This window comes from Syngnathus scovelli, chromosome 12 (genome assembly GCF_024217435.2).
Source record: "Syngnathus scovelli strain Florida chromosome 12, RoL_Ssco_1.2, whole genome shotgun sequence".
NCBI lineage: Eukaryota > Metazoa > Chordata > Actinopteri > Syngnathiformes > Syngnathidae > Syngnathus > Syngnathus scovelli.
The window spans coordinates 2,452,209-2,475,720 of record NC_090858.1 but is presented as its reverse complement, the minus strand read 5'-3'; the positions used below and the strand labels follow the sequence as shown (position 1 = coordinate 2,475,720).

The following is a 23,512-nucleotide window of genomic DNA, read 5'->3' as shown; positions in this document are numbered from 1 at the left end:
TAAAAAGTAGGTTAGTCTTGGCCGTGTTTGGTCGAGCATTTCTACTGGCGTAGTTAGCATTAGCCGCTTCCATGCTAATTCGGCAGCAGTGGTTTTTATTCATTGTTTTTTATTCCCGGTTCCTTATGAAATATTTTTTGGGTCAGAAAAAGGATGTTTCAAATCATTTGGAAAAGGAAGAGGGGGGAAATGAATAATTTTTTTGTGTAAAAAAATGCAATCAGCAATCAAGTGGTGGGTTAGTAACAAAGACTAAACAGTTTTGGGGGATTTGTATCAAAATATTTATTTATTTATTTTTTTATCCGACCATATATTGGATTCGAAACAACAGCAGCACAATACAAATTGCACTTGGACAAAAACTATCAAAAAACTATCACTATCAAGACGACTAATGACGCTTCATATCTTTAGCGTTACGTCTTAAGGCGAACGCTGACATTATCGGTTGCTATCTGGGCTAATCTGTTATGATCTGATTACGCGCCGTGGCTCGCGCCGCGCCACGTCGGAGGTGTGGGACGTTTTTTTTTTCCACCGCCTGGAAATATGAACAGCCGCCAATTTCTGTCACTCGCTCATGTGTGAAAGCGTGCCGTCTTGCTCGCCGTGCCCCGTGGGAGAATTATGACATTTAAGCTTTCTAATATCTCCATTTGTTTGCTCCAAAGTGCCAAACGCGCAAAGGGTGATGAATATTAGCTTTGTGCCAGATGTCATGAGCATTTGCAGTTTATGAAGGGGACGTCAGTTGGAGATTTTATGGAGCGTATTTTGGATTTAAGAGGGAAGAAGTCACGCGAAGGCTCATTTCTGCTTTGTCAAGTGACCTCTACCGAGCTTGTCTTACATAACGGCGCGCCAGACCGGGCCGGGGCGAGACGCGAGCCCCGGGGCCTCACTATCAGGTTCCACGCGCTGGACTCTCGTGTAGCAGGTGAGACGGCCGGCCGAAATCCAGGTGCTGCTCACAGAGGCAACATTCACGCGGTGGAGGAAAATCAGAACCAGCTTGGATTTTCTTCCAGCTCACGTGTGACTTTTTCTTGGCAACCGCATGCGATCAAATCTGGAACAGATCGGATGTAGGAAGCGGTGTTGAAAACCCGTCGAGACTGATCAAACGACGGAAGATCATTTACGATTGAACGTTTCAGATTGCAAAATAGCCCAATGTGAAGACTGAACCGAAAAAAAAAAATGTCTCCATTGCCAAACGGCGCATTCCCAGCAATCCTCGTTGGGCTCACAAGAAGAAGGGGGCGGAAAATAAGTGACGCTTATTGTAGTCAGGCCATTCAGAAGCTCTAAAGCTGGGGGGAGGGGGGGTGGGGGGCGCTTACAAGGGGGACCCTCCCATCTTCCAAATATTCTGAACATGCTGGAATTCCTAGTTGATTCTAAAGCGAAGCTAGAATTTCAAAAGCATCTCTCCTTTTACGGCACCAAAAAAAAAAAAATTCTTCACTGGATGTTCCACAAAACAACGTTCCAAAAATGGCTACTAAATGTATTCCAAACAAAACACACTTGGACACAAAACAGTTTGAGTAACCAAAACGTTTTTTTTTTGGAAGGAGAGGCGAGAGAAATTCACCCCCGCCTCCACAACATTGGGCGCATAATGACATGCGCTGCGGACAAAACAAGACGGCGGCGCGGCACCGCGCGGCACGGCTCGTCTAGACTTTCCCTTCCTGCCCGCGCCAGGGAGCCACGCCACTATTTTGGGATCGCAATGCAGTGGGATCCCATCCCAATGCCAGGATAGAGTTCACGAAGCGGAACATAAAAACAAACAAAAAAGATGCAGTGGAGTTGTTGTGACACCGAAAAAAAAAAGTGCAACGAGGTCAAGTTCACGTCACCGCTAAGTCACAAATAAGCCATGTTGTGCTTGAAAGTGGATTTTTGTAGGCCGCTGTAAACAATGCACTTTTGACGAGTAGTGGAAATTCACACAGAGACCCTGCAAAACCATCAAGTGCAGCTCTTAAATAGACATGAACGGGAGGCAGTGAAGTGCTTTTTGTGCGTGCAGCGAAAGGTCGGCCGATGTGCGTGTTTGTGTGCGTTATCGCTGAATGTAGGTCAACACTATTTCGGTATATCGTCACGACATAATGCCTGTTAAGGAATTCAGATTAAACCCGCATCAAATGCATGGCTCTTCTCATGGCTATGACAATGGAAAGTGTGTGTGTGTGCGGGTGTGTGTGTTGACATCGCCATAGGTGACGGCAAAAAATGTCAGCGTAAATGTGACTGCTCTCTCGGTGCCATTTCCCCCCCTCCCACCACACCATAAAGGGTCATCACCGGGGGCCTGCCTTGACACGCCGCAAAACGGCCCAGAGCGCCGGCCAGCGACACGACATTAAACCTATGACACACACACACACACACACACACACAAGTACACACATAAACACAGTCACTGGCTTTTATTCCCACTTCCGGGAGAAAGGAGCCGACGATACAAGATGGAATAGTCGGGTGATGAGTTCACCCTTTTCATGTCGAGCACTTTTGCTGTATAGCTATTGATTTTTTTTTCTTCTCTAACCCGCTCTTGCCTTTGTGTTACTGTGATAGCGGCCATCGAAATAAAACACAGCAACAACAAATAATCCACATAGTCAACAATACTTAACTTCAGGCAGCCTGGAAGTGCGTGTCCTTGACTTTTTTTGGGGCTCATGTGATTCATTTTCTGGCTTGACTAAATCGAATCGCGGGGGTTGGTTTTCCCCCTTTATTTTAGTTGAGCCCGAAGGGTCTCCATCTTTGTCCCACGTCCGCATTCAAGGACTTTGTCAGCTGACTTTTGGAAAAAGGCCCGCCGCCGTGCCATTGTGCCGCTAAGTGCTCTCGGCTTTTGTTCGCCCCCCCCCTCCACTTTTCCATTTGACCCCCTCCCTCGCTCTACCACTCTTTACTTGGAAGCTTGGAGGTGTCAAAAGCCATCTAAGAGGCAGCCAAACAATTGTGAGAATGAGTACGATAAACGTGAGAAGGCACGTTTCACTAATAAATCTTCATCTTTCAAACCGTGCCAGACTCGGTCGAGATTTGCCCTTCCTGCTTTGTACTCGATGAATTATTTGCGGTTTATTTCTACGGTGGTCTTTGGCGGTTTTGATGATTTCAATTTGGCCAGGAGCCGGTTCTTCCGAGTAAACGGCGATAGAAGGGTTCAGTGTGGGAAGAGGGATTGGCGAACAGGTCCGACCTGCTAAGCTGCCTCCTACTTGTTGTTTCGTTTACATTTGGGCTGCGGCGTGCGGATTAAAAATAACGTTTCAACTTCCTCCTCGCTGTCAGCACGTCCTTGACGGGCGCAGGATGCGGCGTAAGGCGAGGGTTGGTGGAGGGAGGGGCTTGTTGTCCTATCAAGTCTCCCCATGCGTACCAGATAAGGACTAGTCAAGAAACAGGAAGTGAGCGGGGCTTTTACGGGCTTACTTCCTGCGTGTGGAACCAGCGATATGACCCCTGTGTGGGCGTCAAATGACACTTCGGAGTCACAAAGAAGATCTTATGGAGGACTATTGTTTATTCCAACCACAGTGCCAGTGTCTAAATTTAGTTGTGAAGTAAATTATCTGGATTAGAAGGGAAACCCAGCAAGGGGATGATTTTTGAGAGGTCCTTTGTAGGGCTTAAGTGATCAGAGTGTTTAAGTTCCGAGAATTCAACGGTTTCAGAACTTGAGGTGGCATTTCAGAGGTCCACGAACCCACGGGAAGGAGTTTTCAGTATTGATCCAATCGCTAGTGGTTCTTAGAAGTCTAGGAGCTTTAGGAGCAGAGATTTCAGCCCTGGGTTTTATAGTTCTAGGAACTACAAAAACTTCCAATGAAAAAAAAAACTTTAGACAGCATATGATCAGTTACTCCTCACCTAAGGCATTTTCTCAAGACCATCGTCAGAATCAAGTTTTGGACCTCGTATAGGAACAGGAAGCGAGCTAGCTTTTTACGGACCAACTTCCTGCATGTGGACCGAGTGATATGACCTACCGAATAGCCCCGTGGAGTCATTTCCTGGAGGTGGCGGGGTGACTTCCTGAAATAGTCTGACCCCCACGTGCATGTGTTTGTGTCAGGAGGTTATCTCAGGTGAGCATCTCTTATCTCTGAGTTTCACTGACTCGCAGCAGCAGCAGATGATCAAGTTACGTCCTCATGTGAGTAGCATAAGCCACAAGTGGCCTGCCTTGTGTTGCTTTGCAAACACACAAACAAAACAAGACCCCCTAAGACCTCCCCCTCCCTCCTGTGTGTTTCCCTACAGGTATTTGTTATCTGGCACTGGCTTTCCTCTAAACACGCAACTCACCCAGGTCTTTATCTCCCACTTCAAGCCCGAAAGCTGCTATCCATGTCAAAGAGAGCATACATGGGGAGTGGGATTAGGCCTTAGGGGAGGTAATGGAAGGTGAGGAGGGTGAAGGAGGGGGAGGGGGGGCCATGTTTGTTAAGGGTCAGCCTTAGGTCAAGCTTCAGCCCTTGTCATTAGCGCCAAGCATCTCAGCTTTTCAATAAAAAAAATTAAAAATCTATATTGGCCGCTATTTAATTTTATAAAAATATTTAAAAATGTCATCTATTTATTTTGCATTTATGTATGCAAATGGGTTGGATCGAACTATTTTTATTTACCAAGAATGCTTTAACGCAAGTGTTCGATTGAAGGCTTAAGCGTCATATTAAAGGTCAATCAAGTCGTCTATTTTGAGGAGTAAAAGGAAAAATCACATTTGGCAGAAAATCCTACAAAATTCCCACGAGAGCAAGCGCCATTTTTCCACCTTTTAAGTGTCAGGTTTGTCTTGAGTGAGTCAAAAACATCGGGCGATTATTGAGGGGATCAAACGGGCGACATCGAACCAGGGAACCCTCGCTATGTGGCGGAGCGAGGTGATAAAATAATCCATAAGAATAAATTTAAAGCGCTATCGACCCACATCGGATGATAAAAACAATCCTGCGGGGAAACGGAGGTGGCGGGTGAGGAGGAGAGAGGGGGGGGGCTAAAATGGCGCCTCTCGCGGGTCTTCTGGGCTGGCATGAAATTGGCTTTGCGTGGGTGTCTTTTTGGAGAGCCCGCTGGTAAATTCTCCCGTTCTTTTGTTGGGAAAAGAGGGGAGGGGCGATGTGGTGATGGAGGGGGGGCTTCCGTGCATAATGGTCTTAGCTGGGGAGGTCTGGAACTGTGTCCATAAATTGAATTATTTCAATTTGAGGGCGAGCATGTGAGAGAATAATGCAGAGAGAGAGAGAGAAGGAGAGAGAGAGAGAGAGTGCTCATCTCTATTCCACTGCAGGCTCACATTTACAAGTGGGAATATCAACTAAGTTGCGGGAGATTACAGATGGAGGGGGGGCGGGAATGTTACCTTGCAGCTGGAAGCGATAGTGGATGAAAGGGAACTCCTATCGCCACTTTTGGAAAATTCCACTTTGAGCCAGAGATGAAGCCACTTTTTAGTTTACACGCAACATAGAACTGATAGCAAGTTTCCGAGGACCATTGAGGGTTTGGAGTCTTTGGATCGTACCATTGGGGGAAATTTGGAAGATCCTGCTAGTAGGGGAAAGAACTTTCAAGAAGCTCCTGGTTCTCTCAAAAGTACTACCTCATAACAGCATCGTCTTTGGACCCTGGTAAACAACCCCAGAACTAAATTTAGACAATCGTTCAAGCCAAACTATTTCCAGTTGTAAGCTAGCTCCCAATTTTGAAATGCTCTATATCCAATGTACAGTAAATGATATGTTAATAAATCGTCCCATAAAATATGAGCGAGTAAGGTAAATATCCGTGAGACAATATAATGGCGAGAGCAGCATATGGCACAGTGGTAGGCAGCAGGCTATTTATCCTCATCATCCTCTTTAGAAGCTAAATTTAGCACTTTGTAGCTCTACGCCGGACCACTGTGACGGGCCTAATAATAAACAACAACAGAAGAGAGCAGAATCCCCAGGACGGGTGGATGTGTCCCTACCGTCGCAGTTTTGCCAACCCGGACCCCCGCGTGTCAGGAAATCCTGGATTTCCTCAACATGGACCCCCCTCTCGACTGGCTTAAGAGTGTAGGATGATGATGGCGCTAATCTCTTTATCAAACGCCTAAATAAACATTTGCGCAAGTGTGTGTGAGGCAAGAGGCATTGAGTGCAAATGTGGACAAAAGACAAAGCACTTAGTCCATCAATCAATTGTGGGGGTGGGCGAGATTGTGTCATCGGCCGACTGGATTGTTTTGGAAAAGTTCAGGAAACTCACCATACCAAAATGATGACTTTGATACTGAACCGACACTGGAAAAAAATAGCGTTAGCATTAAGCTAATAGACTGATACTCAACAATAATTCTTCTGGTGCTTAAATATGTGGTCCAATGTTTATTTTTTATTTTGGATGTCTGATTCATAGACTTTGTCTTCCATAGCAGCATCAGATGTCTCTCAACGTTTGCCATACTGGCGCCGGGGGCGGAGTAAAGTATGCTACAGTCTACCACAGAACGCTCGTCCGACTTTTGCTTTTTCCACATAAAAACACTCTACATATTTTACTGGACTGACTCATAAACAGTATGAAGTAAGCATACGTCACTTAGTTTTTTTTCTTCTTAACTTCATAGACGTATTAATAATTCGTGGTATCGTTTCATTTTTTCCACTTTCATTTCGGCTCTTAAGGCATGCTTGGCTACGTTTGGTGAGGAAGAAGATAATCTGCAAGATGTCTTTCCGAGAGAGGAGCAACTTGTAAAAAATGACATATTATGAAGAGTTCAGTTGTATTCAATTTTTCATCCGATACATTTTAATCGACTGATTTTTGATCATGTAAAAAGTAGATACGTAGCGTCCAACTATGTCGGAACGTTCCCACGGATGGAATCTCCACTTCTCACTTGTACATGGTACCGCATTTGAACCGTGTTTTATATCTATATTTACAGAATCAAACAAATCACAGTCAGTCATTTGGCCGAAAAAGCACGTTAATTACGGTGCCGCCCCCGCTGAAAAATGAAGTCAAAGAATTGAGCCCTCTCGCGCGACACTTTTGGAAAGCGTCCCGTTCCACAATGGGCTTTGCTACACGTTCAAATCTGCTATGTGTAAATGGTATCTTTGAGCAAAACACCAGCAATTAGATATAGGCTGGGCGCTCTCAAATTAAAGTAGCGCGCATCCCGTAAACAAACGAGCGAGAATGCAGCGTACATCATTATCGGGCCCTACAATTACATCATGGGAGCTAAAGATATGCTTTGTACTCAGCGACCCTTGACACCCCCTTCCTCCAGCATGGCCGCGTTGGAGTAAATCAAGTATGTCCGGGTTTTATTCAGCCCCTCCGCTCAAACGCAACAGCTTGAGAAGTGAATAGATGCTGACTGGCCACTTTGCAAATAACGGGAATACGAGACTACAAAGTAAAAGAAATTGCAAAATAAAGTGAGGCTTGAAAAATGATTAAAAGTACTATATTAAAAGGGATTATTTTGTATAAAAAATGTTTATATATTTTATATTTGTGATTTAGAAAAAAAAATCTATAAATACAATGAGTATTTATTCATATAAATATAAATGCATATAAAATATGTATTTTAAAATATTTAAATAAATACTGTTGATAAAACAATAAAGGCAGATTTTTTTTCAATGACACGTCTAAAATATACATACTTTAATTCCACCTCGAAAACAGATATTGAAATATTAGAAACGAAGGCGTTAAAAAAAAAAATAAAAAAAAAATTGACTTGTGATACGGTCCGTCAAAAGGGTATGAATGAAACAATTCTGTTTATTATAAATAATACAGTGGTTGTACTTTTGCGTACTGTCCAACGGCACTTCATCCTCCTGACAGCTGTTTCTAATCATTTGGTGACTCAGCCATAACGAATGCGGAATGGAGAGGCCGGCCCGACTCAAAGTCGGCATATTCCAGCACTTCTGATGCCAACAGCGCAAAACGTACGTGTCGCTTTGTCCGTCAGGTTAGCTAGCCGCTCATCCCCAAGTCTCCATGTGAGAACCTAACTCCCGTTTCCTCTTTTTCGCCTCACTTTTACAACCGCGCCATCATGTGAAAAGTCATCACGGCGCCGCTTCACATCCCAAAATGTACACTGGACAAACCATTAGGTACACTCTCTGCGCGTATTGTCCGCTTGCTACTCATTCCCACATTCCTGCACCGCGGCTAATCTTATCGCGCTCGTTGCAATATAGCGTTTATCGCTTTCCAGCGTTGACAGAGTAGTTGTAAAGCGCTTTCCTTCCCCAGGTGAGCCCATAAACGCAGTTTGCCATGCACTAAATTCTATACAAACAACGCTACTAGCTTCCTCAAACGTGTTTACGCCGCCGCAAACAGCACGAGATGACTTTTATAGCTTCGTTGCGCTATCTTCGCATATTTAAAGACGCTGTTAATATAACGGGACACCAAAGAGGCAAATATATAAAATATTTTTGTGAACACTACATCCAGAACAAACAATTTGTATTGACATTCACATAGACATAACTGTGATGACATAACTTCCTTGAGGGCGGTAATAAGGCAAATTTGAGGCTTTCTAAGAGCTTATTTTTGTCTGAAAATCTACTGTTACTTCCATAAATGCAGCCGTGTTTGCGTTGGAAGCATGGACGTGCGCCAAAGCTACGGTTGAGCGCCGGCCAAGCAAGACCGATCCCTGTGTTCTTTCGACACTGATGGCCTGTTAAAGTGGAGCTAATTCCACACGCTTTGATTCCGAAAGCGAGGAGAGAGAGCGAGGCCCACGGGGAGGGAGAGCGAGAGATACACTCTCAGTTCCCTCTTCCAGTCTGTTGGACAACGGCACCCATTAATTGGCCGCTTTGGAGAGCCCGCGCTGAGCCGAGCCATTGGGCGAGCTCGATCCGGCCACAGCCGACCTTGGCGGAGGTCAGAGGGTATGGATCTAAAATAGCGCGGTCGGATCGATGGGAGGCCAAAGCCGGCAAGTTTTGATGGACTCTATGCGAGGTTGCAGTTGTGACCGATATGGATTCTTTGAAGCGGAGTCAGATAATTGGCAGGGTACAATTCCGATAACCGATTAAACAGTCGATTAATTAAAAAAATTCAATGAATAAAATAGCATTATAGTGAGAACATTGAATTGAAATATAACCCCCCCAAAAAATCAGCCGTGCTGCATTCAATGCAGCGTGTTTTTCCCCACTTTGAAGTAGCAAAGCAAGGCGTAAGTAAGCGCAAGCCTGCTAATGTGACTTTATATAAAATCTCAGCTTTAACGAGGCTTTTTACACACGGCACCGCCGCCGTCTCGCTGTGAGCAATTAGGAGAACCACTTTTTTTTTTTGTGGCTCCCACACCGCATTCCCAACTCGGGTGTTTATGCCTTGACCACAAGCCGACCAGTGCCCCCCACCTCCCTCACTTCTTTCTAGGCTCACACTGGATTCCATTGGTATGTACAGAAAAAGAAAAAAAATGTTTGGCACATGCCATTAAAAAAAAAAAGAGAGTCTCTAAAGCGTTCTCTTTTTGTTTTTTTTGCCCCTCCTCGCCGACAGCAGCAGCAATGGCGGTGATGGTGGTGTTAATTAGTCCCCTCTCTGTTAGCCCAGCTGTTTGCCAGCTAGCCGCCACCATCGGTGCCCCCTTTTGTATAACAGCCACTGGCGCTAGTCAACTACAGCTCACATCTGAGAGGGGGAAAAAGAAAACTCTCACGTTGTGTACTTAACCAAAGCACATAACTTCCCAACTAGCTTAATGCTAACACAATGCAAAATGCTACATATAATTCCAAATGTATTTTTCATTGAGCGGTACATGATTAAATCTGCTTGTTCCTTTTGATTTTTTTTTTCATTCGGGCAACATTAATAACTTTTTACACTCATATGACATGATCATTCCGATCGGATCACAAACGTGGCCCCGCAGAGGAAATAAAGTGCTCCTTCTTGCTTGGCGTGCGAGGGGGAAACACAAGAACACACCGCCGAGTGTTTACTCTCTTTTTTGGAGCGCCACACAGCTTTCCTTCTTCCCTCCTCCCTCCCTCCGCCTCCGCCGCCTGTCAGAAGCATCCAGGGAGCGAGGCGATGACTGGCCGTATTAGATATGTATCACCAATTACCCACAGCATTTGTAAGAGAGGAGAGCGCGGGCCGGAGCCAAGGCAAACAGCTCCCTGTGAGGCTCGCCGTTACACCGGAGTGTGCGAGGCTGAGTGTGTCACACTCAAGACGCAAGAGTGCAGCTAAGCCTCCTTGTTAAGGCCCGGGAACCCCCGTGAATGGACTTTTTAGGGGAACCACACAAAATGCACCCAAAGGGGAATTCAAGAAGCTAACACACTTTTGGCAATTGGAAATTAAAGAAGAGAGACTGAGGGCAGGGAGAACGAGGGCTATTGCAGCAAGGTGGAGAATGTGGAGCAAAGGCTAGAGTCAAGGCACGTTGGCATGTGAGCTTATTTCTGTCCTTCCTAGCCGTGTATCCTCGCACCGGAGAGGATGTTTCCACCGGTGTCCAGTGAGGCGTTCAGGGAGGAAAGAAAATGCCCGGAGCACTCTGGCAGCCGACATCTTCCTCCGGAGGAAGGTGATGGTGGCGGCGGTGGGGGGGAGGAGGTGGGAGAGGGAAAAGGTCAGGGAGAACTCAATCAGAGGCGGAAGGGTGGAAGAAAGAGAAGAAATCAAGAGCCAAAACAACAACAAGAGGAAGGAGGAGATATGAAGCAAATGGAGGAGGAGGAGGAGGGAGAAAGTTGCGAGGTGATGAGAAACAAAAGGCGGCGTTTTGGGGGAGCGAGTGGGAGGCCGAACAATCGGCGGCGAAATGAAAGCGAGACACGGGAGAGTAGGTGGCGGATGAAAGCGTTTGGGGTGAAGGTGTGGGGGGGGTTGCCACAAACATAAATAACCAGCTTAGCGAGATTACAGAGTGACTGACAGAGGCAAATATGACGCAGCGGAGAGCGCTCTTAACCCACATAAATACTGAAACGCGTCCAACATGGCCTCCGGTACTTGTGCTTGTCCCCGCGTGTGTGTGCGTAACACACACCAGCGTGTGCCTGTGTGTGTGTTCCGAAGCATATGCAACATGAACCCTGCGAAGACAATACACAATGCTAGACACATGTTAACAGCCTCTAACCCAATTAAGGAAGTAATAATCATGTTATTGCATGCTCGGCACTCGCCTTGGTCCTGTTTGTCGACTCGCTGCTTTGTTTAGACAAATTTTTTTTACCAATAGACAGGATTGAGAAAAGTGAAGCCTTTGGAGTCGCTGACGTAATAACGCACGAGGGAGCCTGAACGCCTCACGCCGCAGAACCACAACAGTGTGCAGAATTTAGCATGAAAACGCAGCAAATATAGCCGAGTGTATGATTAGAAGCTAGAAAGTGGAAGGATGTATAGGACTATACTAATTCCATAATTGAAAGAGGATTCAAAATAAGACACGCCACAGGGCCAAAAATATTTGGACAGCGGCCCACCACAGGCTTATGAAGTTCCTGTACATCATAATTATTGTATGTAGCACGAAGGAAAGGGTTGGACCATAAACACAACATAGCAGGAGGACCTACAAAGTATAGTGAAACACACTCCGTGTCGGAATAGTTTTTTTTCCCCCAACTGTCACGAATGTTAAAAATCCCCGTAAAAGTGTTTTAGCTTCCGATTGCTGAGAATCACACGGTAAGTCACCGTTTAATGTTATGCCGATTATTTGATGATTTTTATTGACCGTGATGTTTAAAAAATAAAACTGTAAAAATGTATCAAATAAATGAATCATGACCTTTGACAACAATATCAATATCGAGCACCTCAGCAGAAAATGATATCAAACAACCCAGGAGAGATTTTCTTTGCAATAAAAAAAAAAAAGGTTGCTAAGTGTTCACAAAAACACAACAAAACACTAAGAAGAAATTCGTCACCAGGTCTGACAATTGCTTACAAGATACCAAATTCTTCTGATTACTCACAGATAATCAATATCATAATCAATTCAAAAAAGACTTGACAGTGACAGTCCTACTTATTCCCTCCACACACTTTTAAACCGTCGAAAATGCGTTATCGATTCTTTACGTTCACACTTCAATCACGCGGATTTCATCCGCATTCTTACACCCTTAAAGTGAAGCCAAGTAAAACTGCCCAAACGGGAGGAACGAGGTTTTTCTCCTGCGACCACAAATGACAACAATGACACGATATGTGTTGGTGACACACACACACACGCAAAATGTCCACTCGCTGGAGCGGAAGCCATATTGGTGGCAGCGCCTACCACTTGCCAACCCTGTACACTCATCTTTAATAATATATGAATTTGCTCCCCCCCTCCCCTCGCCCATCTACTACAGTGCTATACATTGACAAAGATGTGAAATACGGGTCCAGAAAATAAAAACCCTGCCACAGGTGCTTCGAGTCAACCGAATCCAGGCGGCAAATCACTATTTTGTAACCGCGTGCTTATGACAACATTCCATCAGCAGCAGAAGGCTACCGTGGCTTTAAGAAGGCGTGTGGGGGTCGGCAAAGCTTTCTGAGCGGCAACTGTTGCAAAGAGCCCGCAAGGCGCCCGTTCGGCTGACCTTGATGCGGCTGATGTAACCCGGCGAGCGCCACGTGCAACAAAGCGGCTGCCCTTACCTTGCTCGCTGCTGTTGTCGCCGCTGTGCGACGTGTGGCCGCCGCTGGACGGGCCCGGCGTGCCCCCGGAGCGCGTGGACGCCGTGTCGTCATGGTCCCGGTTCCAAGACGTCTGTGGAGAAAGGCAAAATGGACGATTAGACTTTACTCGCTGTTCAATTTTAATTTGTATACAAAGCACATTTTACATTCATTTTTATAATTTTATCATCCATTTCCGTATATATGGTGTATCTATTTCAATTTTGATTCAAAATAATTGGTCACAATTTAAAACATAAACAAAGACGATAGAGGACTTAATTGTTTTGTTCCGGCATGTAACTTAATTTATTTATTTTGCAGCATGACGCATACAACAATAAAATACGAGGCGCGGTGGTACGACTTACACGAAATTTAATTAGCATGTTGAACTAAAACAACACAAACGACTATGTGTCATTGTCACTCAGCCTTGGCGGAGGTTTCCGCTCTGCTTAGAGTGCCGTCGTGTCTTTTTTTTTTTTTTTTTTTCCTGCATACGGCGCAAGTAGAGCGCTCATATAAGGGCATGCAGGCACAAGCGAGTGTGCATGACACCGTCATATGGAATGAGGGTTGAGAAAAAGATGAAGAAGGGAAAAAAAAAAAAAAAAAAGCAGCAAGCCAACATGTTGCATGAGTTCCCAGCTTTTTGAAGCATGCAATCCACGTCTGTCTCCGTTTGGGACAAACTGCTAGCAGATGACAACAAGCACAACAGCGAGCGACCAGCGAAAGTGATGTCATCCACAAAGAAATCAATTCAAATATATACAGTGGCGTTTGAGAGCTGCGTCGACAAATACGACTCTGTGGACACATCAAAAGTGTGAAAATCACACCGTGAAATGTCAAAATGGATGAAATGCGAGCTAACGCGTCTTAGCGTACATCCATAGCGAAACATTGTTACTTTTCTTTACAAACGTACGCTAGCTTAAAGCAAAATACCGCAAATGGGCTAACTAAACTAGCATGTTGCGCTAGATTTAAAAAAAAAAAACACAAACGGTGCGGCAACATGTAGACAAACAATCGAATGAACCACCATTAATCTGACCTACACATCAAATGGAAAACAAATTCAAGCATCAAAAGAGAAATTGAGATCATATGGTTGCAAAAATGTGCACACCCTCTTGTAACTGACGATGTGGCAGTGTTCAAAATCAACCAATCAGACATTTGCCACCAGTTAACATGCTGCTCTGCTCCAAATCAATTCCGCCGTTCTTTTCCCTGAAATTTTTGTAGTCACAAACTTTTCTGGCTTCTCTCGTCTAGTATGTGAAAGAAGAGACTGCTCTTCTCTTATGTTTCTGATGCGGCACAAAAAGGACACAAGTGCACATTCACCAAAGCGTGCCGTGGAGTCGCATTACTTACATACGTCACATTCTATAACCCACGTTATAATGTTTCCAGTCTCCGCGAGCCTGCATGAATCCTTTTATTGTCTTTGGTCCAAAAACCCCAAAAGGGAAAAAAGGTTTCTGTGGTATAAATGTACCCCTCAGAGCCAGACCAGAAGCGAGGAAGTCCTCCTCAAACAGAACCAGAACTATTTGGGACAAAACTAAAGCGAAAGTTTGATGCATATGCTGCCAAAGGTTGACTGAACTCGGGGGAACCTCTCATTGACAGTGTTATTTTCAGACACACACACACACACACACTACAAATGTGGATCTGTGCACACACACACACACACATGCCTCCTCCGATGCGACTGCCTCACACTGCAACCAAACCAGATGTTATTTCGCTTCTGAAAGGAACGACGAGACTTCAAACGAGATCTATCACGGCATCACTCGCACGCACGCACACACACACACACAAAGTTCTGTGCAGTCAACAACACCTGTAAGAGTCAGCCCAAACATGGCAAATTGAGTGATGGAAGATCTGGTGTCGGACAAAAAAAGTTGGTAGAGGAGATGTACCAGAAAAAAAAAACATCAACTGGTTTCAATCTGCATCCTTTTACTGGAGACAGTTGGTGAGTGTTCAAGACGGGGAACAAAAAGACGATATTCCAGGAGTACATATGGGCAAATAAATCTTCACGAGAATGGCCAATTGGCGTGTTTTGGGGAAAAGTACCAAACCTGAACCTCGGAGACGTGCTAATCGCGTACGCCAGTGCCCGGGTGCGTGCAAGTTCTTTGTGTTTTAATTTGAAAATATAATTAGAACACGGAGGATGGAGTGTGGGGAGGCAAAGTTGTGCATTAGCTGTAATTGAACAAAAGAGCGCAGTGCCTGCTGGGAGGTGGCCGCCTAGGCCCCATGGGAAGGAGGGGAGGGGGCCGGATGGCATCTCCGCGGGGACGGGGGGGTGGAAGAGGCGGAGTTTATTTATGCTCACACAAGCCGCCCTTAGATGCGAGCGCTGATCTGACGCGCAATTAATGCTGAGATCACACACACGCATGCCAATACGCACACAGCAGACGCTCACATACCCATTGGCAAATACATCACAACAGACTTTTTTTTTTCCTTTCTTCTAGTTTAGTACACATGCACGTATATACACACTCTTCGTTATTTAACAAAAGCACACACACCTTGACCGCAAAGTGCGCATACACACACGTACATACACGGGCTACAGAGATGAAGATTGAAATAATAAAACAAACAAAGTGCTATCTTGCATAAAAAAACCACACAATTTAAAGACATAAGACAGTTTCAGTGCAACTAAGACATGTCTGCCATCTAGTGGCGATTGGTGAAATTACAACTTTAACCTACAGTCGCACTCTGCATATACGCAGATTCACATTTGTGTATTTCTTCTATAATTTTCATATTGTATAATAATAATATATAATACCCTTTTTGTTAATTAATAAAGGAGCCACTCAGTGTGGTCACGGGCCACATAAAATAAATATATAAATATTCAAGTCTAGTTTATTTATGAATAAAAAACTGAAATAATAATTAAGAAAAAAAAGTTAAAATGTAAAAAAAATTATAACAATGGGAAAAAAAAGCCTTTAACTTTAACTCCAAGCCAACACACTGGATTTCTTTTCCCGTTTAGCGCAGCAAAAGGTGAAGCATTTGAAAGTTTGAGCAGCCCTAAGATCCGCTGAGAAGAAAAAATTGCGACAGGCCGACTGCACACAAAGCGACACACTTGATTTATTCTGTGTTCTCCTAATGAGCCGCCATTCCTCCTCCCTCTGCATATTCCCCAAATCCCTCCATCCCTCCCTCTCGCTCGCTCACTCTGCTGCGTGTGCACTAGGTTGTATTCCAACGCTTAATTGTCAAGTAAATTCAATTTCCCTGCTTCTGTTCTGCCTCGCTTTTTGCTAAACTTCTTAAATCTGCCGCCCAGGGAAGCGCATAGAGGCACGCAGGCAACTCCCCACCCTGAGTTAAGCACCCCCCCCCCCCCCCCACATACTTTTTATCATCGTTTTTCTTCCCTAATTCGCCATGAAAAGATTCCCCTCGCTGCAAATTGTGATTCGGCATTCCGATCCAGTGCGCTCTCATTCCCGGTGTGCGTGCGAGTGTGTGTGTGTGTGTGTGTGTGTTGGGGGGGGGGTTCTTCATGCATACAAGCAAGCAAGCGCTCATGCAAGAAGAAATGTCACCTCGCTGATTGATTTGCAGTAATAATAATATTAATAATAACGGCTAAGGCCGAGGTGCTGAAATCTTTTTTTGAGCTGTTCCGCTTTTTTACAGGCGACCAGGGTGCAGGAATAATATGTGCATACTTAAAGAGGCGCTGGCGTAAATATAAATAATCCCCCTCCGCATCATACACATGCACACTACTACCGCACACACATTAACTCTTACAAAAGCAAATGACACATGCAACTCCATCCCCCAGAATGCTTTGCGGCTGTATGAAAACAAGGTGAGCTTCATTCCATTTCCATTAGAAAAGGGGAAATTGTATTAAATACTGTGTACGGTATAATTGGAGTGGAAAAATTTGTGCTAGTCATTCCTCCATTAGCTTAGCACGACGGCCACGGCGGCCATTGTGGGAGGCCGGCAGGGGGTTAGGTTGAGGGTGGGGGGGGATTCTTTCCATTAGCTAAGTACACATAAGCCACGTTATTGTTTGCTCGGAATTCAAACATGGCCGCACGTCAGCCGTCATAACTTTGGGGGTACAAAATGGACTTTTGCATATTTTAGGAGGGGGTGGGGGGGGGGTATTGCCGATGAGAACCCCCTCCTTTGAATGAACCTACTTGCTATTCCGGCAGGCTAAGACGGACACAAGTCACGTGGTTGCCCCTCTTTTGTGCCACTTGTTGAATCCACCGCCCCGAAAGACAGGGGGAGGGCGAGGATAGGGGGGGGGGGGTCAAACCACCCCTTTATGCCGCCACAAAAGCCGCCATTACCGACAACCCCCACCACCGCCCCCCCCTCTATACCCTCTTTGAGCGCGACTCAGAAGTTTGCTTTGAGAGGAGCCGTTTGAGACGCACAAAAAGAAGCCCGCATGTGATTCCAGCTAATAGATTAGCAATAGCGTGGCGACCCGATTAGGAAAATGGTGGGTGACGCACCTCCCCTCCCCGCCTGACTCAGAGGGGGGGAGGGAGTGTCACCCATTGACCAGCGGCGTTACCTAAACCAACACTGCTGACCTGAAAGACGGGTTGCATAACTGCGTAGTCGCTTGTTACCAAAAGATAGCCCGTTAGCCTTTCTCTGCGGCATCCCCGTGACCCCACCCTCACCCCAATGTTTAAATTTAAGACTAAACTAAATAACTTAAACTCATTTTGTGGCGCTTGACATGCCAAGGGTCTATATTTGATAAGGTCTTGAAATGAACACCAATAAAAGCATTTGGGAGTCCTTGCGCTAAGCTAACAGCTAACCTGGGACTCAAACCACATCCTCAAAGTAGGGCTAGGTGGGATTAAATTCAACAAAAATATATGGGCGGAATCAAAACACCTCCTGAATGAATTGGGGCGTATCGACTTTGTCAGACGCGGGAATATTTTGAAAGGGAAGTTCCAATTATTTTCAGTCCCACTTGATGAAGTGGAGAGGCTCTCCAGACACCCAGAGAGTTCTTAGCGTCATTAGCCTCTCTCACACTTCGTTAGCCCCTTCCGCCAACCCCCCCCTCCCTCCCCTTCACCCCTGGATGTCCAATTAAGGTCACTGGTGGCATCCAAATGTGAGTGATGTGCTTTTAGGTCAGGGTTCACACACTTTTAAGGTGACTTTTCAACCTGCAAAGTGATTATCTGAACGTATTTTGACATTTTGGAAAAAGCAGGTTGATGATCATTTAAGAATAAGAATCAGAGTTTATAAACTGCCAAGTACTTTGAAAATCACACACATTTACTTTTAAATGCCGGAGCATTCCGATTCAAGCATTTTCAAGTCCCTGCTGCGAATTAGCGAGAATATTTAAGTGGTCGGCAATCTCTCGCAGAAAGAACAGCAGCGGGGAAACGGTTAACTCAGTCCAACCGGTGCTAACCAGTCGCTCCACTCAACACAGGACCTGAGGGGGTGCTGCATTTATCAGGCCAGTCCCAACACACACACACACACACACACACACACACACATACACACACACACGCAGCAAACTGGCTTGGTCGCATTCACCAGCCTCCTGACTTTTTCACCTCTGCACGCCGGCCTGCTCAGGCAGGCTAAGAACAACACGGCTTAAATATTCCGAATATTAGCGGCGTGACACATGCAAGGCGGTCGCATAATTCCCAAACACTGTCAAGCCTTGTAAAAAAAAAAAAAAAAAAAAATCAAGTTGAATAAATTCAAAGTCTTTTTTCTCTCTCCCTGACATTTTCTTTTCTCTGCTACACTCGCCTCGCACCGGAATAAATTGCTTTATGAATAAATGTGCCTTCTTGTTAACATTGCTGCTTTTGTGCAAATTTGCTCTTGCTCTTCAACTTTATGCCCGGGGGCATATATTAAAAATACATATGTGGAAGGGGAGGGGGGGGGGCAAGATAATGCGTGCACCCACACAGGGCCAATTCGTTAAGGATGTCACCAGTGCGGATAAGACGTCACGCAAAAATAGACCACAAAATGTAAAAGAATAAAATAAAAATAAATAGAACTTTGTAAGTAGGCATGTGCATGATGTCAAAAAGTTTTTATATTGTATTCTTGTTTGTTATTCCATCAATAGTCCGAAGCAGAATCAACTTGAAGTGCGTTAATGCTCTTAAATTGTGGGTCAAATTGACCCTGGCTAATTTCATAATCCATACAACTGGTTGTTGAAGTTACACTCATATAAACTATTATATTGCCACAAAGGTTTATCAAATTTTTGGCACACTAAAGGAACAAACGGAACAGGAGGGTTGGTCACCTCCTCATCATTCAAACGTGAGGAGTCTTTCACTCTGCTGTTAATCTATTTCTCTGGAACAGTAATAACATCCCTGGGTCAATCCGACCCAGGGACTGTTTGATGATCAGAAAGGACTGGGCTGTAAACATTGTCGGAAAAAGGTCAAATGAACTCATTACAAGGTGCACTGTCAAAAATAATAATAATAATGGGTCAATCTGACCCGAGCCACAACAAACAGATTTGTCTTGGCTGATCTGCTCCATCTATAGAAACAAAAGGCCACTTTTGAAAAAAGAAATCCTCGAGAGGATACAAGGAACCCCTCAAAGAGACACTTAGTGTGTTATTTCATTCTCGTTCTGGATTAAAAAGGCGCTGTGTTATCTTTGCCGGTTGATCTTCATTTCCCTAATAATACACACACACTAAGAATACCCCTCGGTCTATTCCTCCCTCCCTTCTCTAAGTCTTCACTCTCAGCCCTGCCATCCAGCCTCTCCCAGCCACTCACCCATATGGACGCCGCGCGGATTTAAATTATTTAGCTTGGTGACTTTTTTATGTCGCCTTTAATCTCATTGACTTGCAACCGTCTTTACGTTGTGCACAAATGCTGAATTTTACTGGGATCTTGCGATATTTCAAAAGCCGGTGTATGGATCAGTATGATCACACACACACAGCGGTCCCTGGAGTAGCAACACAATGGCCGCCAATAACTGAACCAGACAGTTGTACAAACAAACAAACAAACAATGAAAACACTCACAAGGAGCTGCTGTAGGCCACTACTCATGCCCAGACGCTCACATCAAAACTAGCACTAGGCCACACCCCTTAAGAGCACACGCCCAACACACAAACACGACAGTACATCAAGCAATTGGGCACTCATTTTCCCACCTCTGCTTATTTCACCTTTATCTGCCACTTATTACTGCGAAAGGCAAATAAAAGGGGCTGTGATGTGGTGGGAGTGTGGGGGAAGTGGTTTTGGTCTCTCGATAAGCAATGTGCACTCATGTCTGAGGAGAAACACTGACAAGACACTTAATGAAGCGTGCACACGGTCGAGGAGGAGGAGGAGGAGGAGGAAGGAAAAAAAGTGGAGGGACCGAGCAGAAGCGACACCGGGGAGCACCTCGGCCTTGCACCCCGCCGCCGATGCGCTCTGCTGGGCTCCAGCGAGGAGGGGTGGAGGCTGGGAAAGGGCCCCGTAAATTCAAATGGACAGGAAAGCGGGTCAAGTCTTAATGAGCCAATGAGAGCATTTATGCAGAAAATGTCTCATTCCGATGGAGGGGATGATTGGAGGAAATGGAGGGGGGGTGCGTGCGAGTGTGTGTACCTGGTCGAGAGCCACGGAGGAACGGGTGATCTCCTCGCTGTCTGACTTGGAGCCCCCCTCGCGGTCGTCTATGACCAGGTCAATGGGCATCTTGCCCTTCAAGCAGCTGATGTAGCGGTGGCAGAAGTTGTCGCACAGCTCGTGCACCTGCACGAACAGCCAAACAGCAATCAGATGCACTCTTACGTGGAAAGAAGAAGAAAAAACACTTGCAAAATTCAATCTGACCCAAAAAGGAGAGCAGTTAATATTCGAGGAACATTTTTTTAAATATTCGGGAAAAATAGGGCCAATCTAAATATTCAGTATGCCTACATTAGTACTTCATGAGGTAAAATTGCAAAAAAAAAACTCACTTATTCGTCTGTGTAAGTAAGCAAAATAAGAGGAACTTTAAACAAGCTGCAGGAAATTCTTAGAAGGAAAAAAAAAGTGTATAACTAATAAAATATATTAAAATATTAGGAACAGCCCTGCCGCACGCCATCTGCAATAAATCACTCGTAAAGAGTAATCTAACACAAAATTAATGTAGATTATGTTGAAACAAGTTTTTATTAATGCATAAAAATAATTGCAACCACTGCTCAAACGATTAGGTACATTATATTATTGCATATCTGAAAAAAGATGAAATGACTTGGAAAAAAAAATAATGTAAGTCAGAAGGAGACCGGAATATATTCAAGCAAACTTTAAAGAAATAAAATAGTACCAATCACAGGTCGAAATATTAGGTACACCTGCACTCTATCTAATAAAAATCAAGAAATCAAACAAAAACATTAGAAGCAGCCCTTCTGCACCATAAGGCAAAATGAGGGAAATGGCGCCTGAAAAAATATTACAACACAAAAACAGAGATTTTATCCCCCCCCAAAAAACGAAAAAACAGTAACAATCACTGGTCAAAATCCAAAATATTAAGTATCCCTATGTGGCATGTCTTGAGTTATTTAAAAAAAAAAATAAATAAAAGTTTTCAAAGAGTCTCAACCAAATTATTAGGAACAGCTCTCAAACAATAAAACAATCCACAATAAAAACTCATCTTACACAATAATCGGTCAAAATAATGACCACGCTTGACCCATATTAAAAACATCCACATTTTACCTTCCTCCTCTAAGCCAAAATATTAGGAACAGCCCTGCACCACCACACATTACAAAACAACGGAGCTGCGTAAAAATCACTTCATAAAAATGCATACCACACACAAAATGGAGAATGGATTATCTCCCGGCACAAATGCTTTCAAATTTCAGAACAATCAAACCAAATCACCGGTCAAAATCCGTGGCGCAAAAAACTTCCCAAAGTGTGCCAGCCAAATTATTAGGAACAGCCCTCCAAACCACACACACACACACACACACCATAAAACAAGCCACAAGCAATTCCGCAAACAAACTTTCTAACACAACAGACAAAGATTACAATCAACCAACACTTTTTAATTCTTAGAAGTGACACCAATCACTGGTCAAATAATTAAGCACACACACAAGAAAAATCCAAAAGTGGGTCTAATGTGCAAGAATGTTCAGTTTCTGGGGTCTTTGATGCATGCAGGTGGACCTAATGAGGCGGCCAGGGCGGTCGGTTTCAAGATGACTATACTTCTACCTCCCCCCCTGCCCCCCCCCTCCCTCCAGGATGGAGATATCCCTGAAAATTGGCAGTGACACGAGGGCTCACACGGGCCACGACGCACTCAACACGCGTGTTAAAAATCCCACCAGCAGCCACCCCTGCGTGACGCTCGCATTTCGTGCACTTTCGGATCCCCCCCCCCCCTTCCATGTTCTCCTCACAATAACGACTAAGGCAAAGCACGAACAGAAATGGGTCAGAACTGGTCTGGCAACGCTGATTAACATGCGCGGGGAGGATAAAGTTGAAAAACAAAACGTGGCGTGATTGATTTGAACGCTAATTATAAGCGACGAGCAAATATATATTTATGCAAATTAGGAACAAGAGATGTTATCCATTTTCTTTTCTTACCTTTTCCAGCTCCAGCAGATGAAACCGTAACACCTGAATGGCTTGAATCATCTGCACAAAAGGGAAAAATGACACAAATCAAGCTTTTTTTTTTTTCATTCATGACATGCACATCTCAGAAATGTTTCAGTGACTTACCAAATTATCCAATTCTGGATTTGATGAAAATAAAGGTTTTTCTGCACGAATCTAAAAACCAAGGAACCATGTGATAATCATGTCAAAGCAGTCAACATTACCATTCAGTCCCTCCATTAATTTTTGTCAAAGTTGATTTTTTTTTTAAGTGCTTTTTGGCTGCTCGCTGACCTGTTTGGCAAACACGGCGATGTCCTCGTTGAAGGACTCGGACGAGCACACGTCCCCTCCCGCCACACCGGGCTCTCTGGGGGTGCACGTCGCTAATTCACATTTCTCGAAAATCAGTGCAAGCAGCGGGAAGAGGGGGTGCCTACATGGCAACACACACACATTTACAGAGTATAAGCAGACGGTGGCAAATGTCAACGCTGGGTCAAGACGACTGCAGGCTGCATTTGGCCATGCTGCTTCTTCTTTTTTTTTTTTAATAAATATATTGTTTTAGTTTTGCAGGGATGCATGCATCTGCAAAGTGCAAGACAATTCTGCACGTTGTGGGCACGTATAGTCTGTAACTTCATGTAACAAAAATACATTTTATGCAAATTGTAAAAAGCCATAAAATCTGAATGAATATGCAGCACCAGTCTGAACGTGACGCATATTTCATTTTTAATGAGCTACGATTAATTAAATTACTAATAGATTGTCATTATTTCCACTTGCTTAAAAGGCTAAAATTATTAGCTAACTCCCACAGTTAAGAATGCAATTAACTTTTATTACAACACGTAAAAGTGTATATTAAGAAAAAAAAAATAATCACGTAGAGTCAGTCGAGTTTGCAAAAATATGCACGGAGATCGACCTTGGTCTCAGCGAGTCGAGCCTGGCAAGCACTCGCTGTCCCCGGGGAAAGCGAGCCGAGCACCTCGCTGAAACGATCGGAAGCCGCCCCCTCCCCA

The 23,512-nt window shown here is 44.6% G+C and overlaps 1 protein-coding gene across 2 annotated transcripts in view; it reads right to left on the bottom strand.

The window, feature by feature from the left end:
• LOC125978245 (homeobox protein Meis1) overlaps nt 1-23,512 on the bottom strand; it is a 53,946-nt gene that overhangs the window by 28,644 nt on the left and 1,790 nt on the right. For both annotated transcript variants that reach the window (XM_049735418.2, XM_049735417.2), the window contains exons 3-7: nt 22,776-22,917; nt 22,605-22,655; nt 22,467-22,517; nt 20,457-20,603; nt 12,730-12,841 (exon numbers count right to left, since the gene is read on the bottom strand). In XM_049735418.2, coding sequence (XP_049591375.1) covers nt 12,730-12,841; nt 20,457-20,603; nt 22,467-22,517; nt 22,605-22,655; nt 22,776-22,917 — 503 coding nt within the window. The remainder of the gene's footprint in view (nt 1-12,729; nt 12,842-20,456; nt 20,604-22,466; nt 22,518-22,604; nt 22,656-22,775; nt 22,918-23,512) is intronic.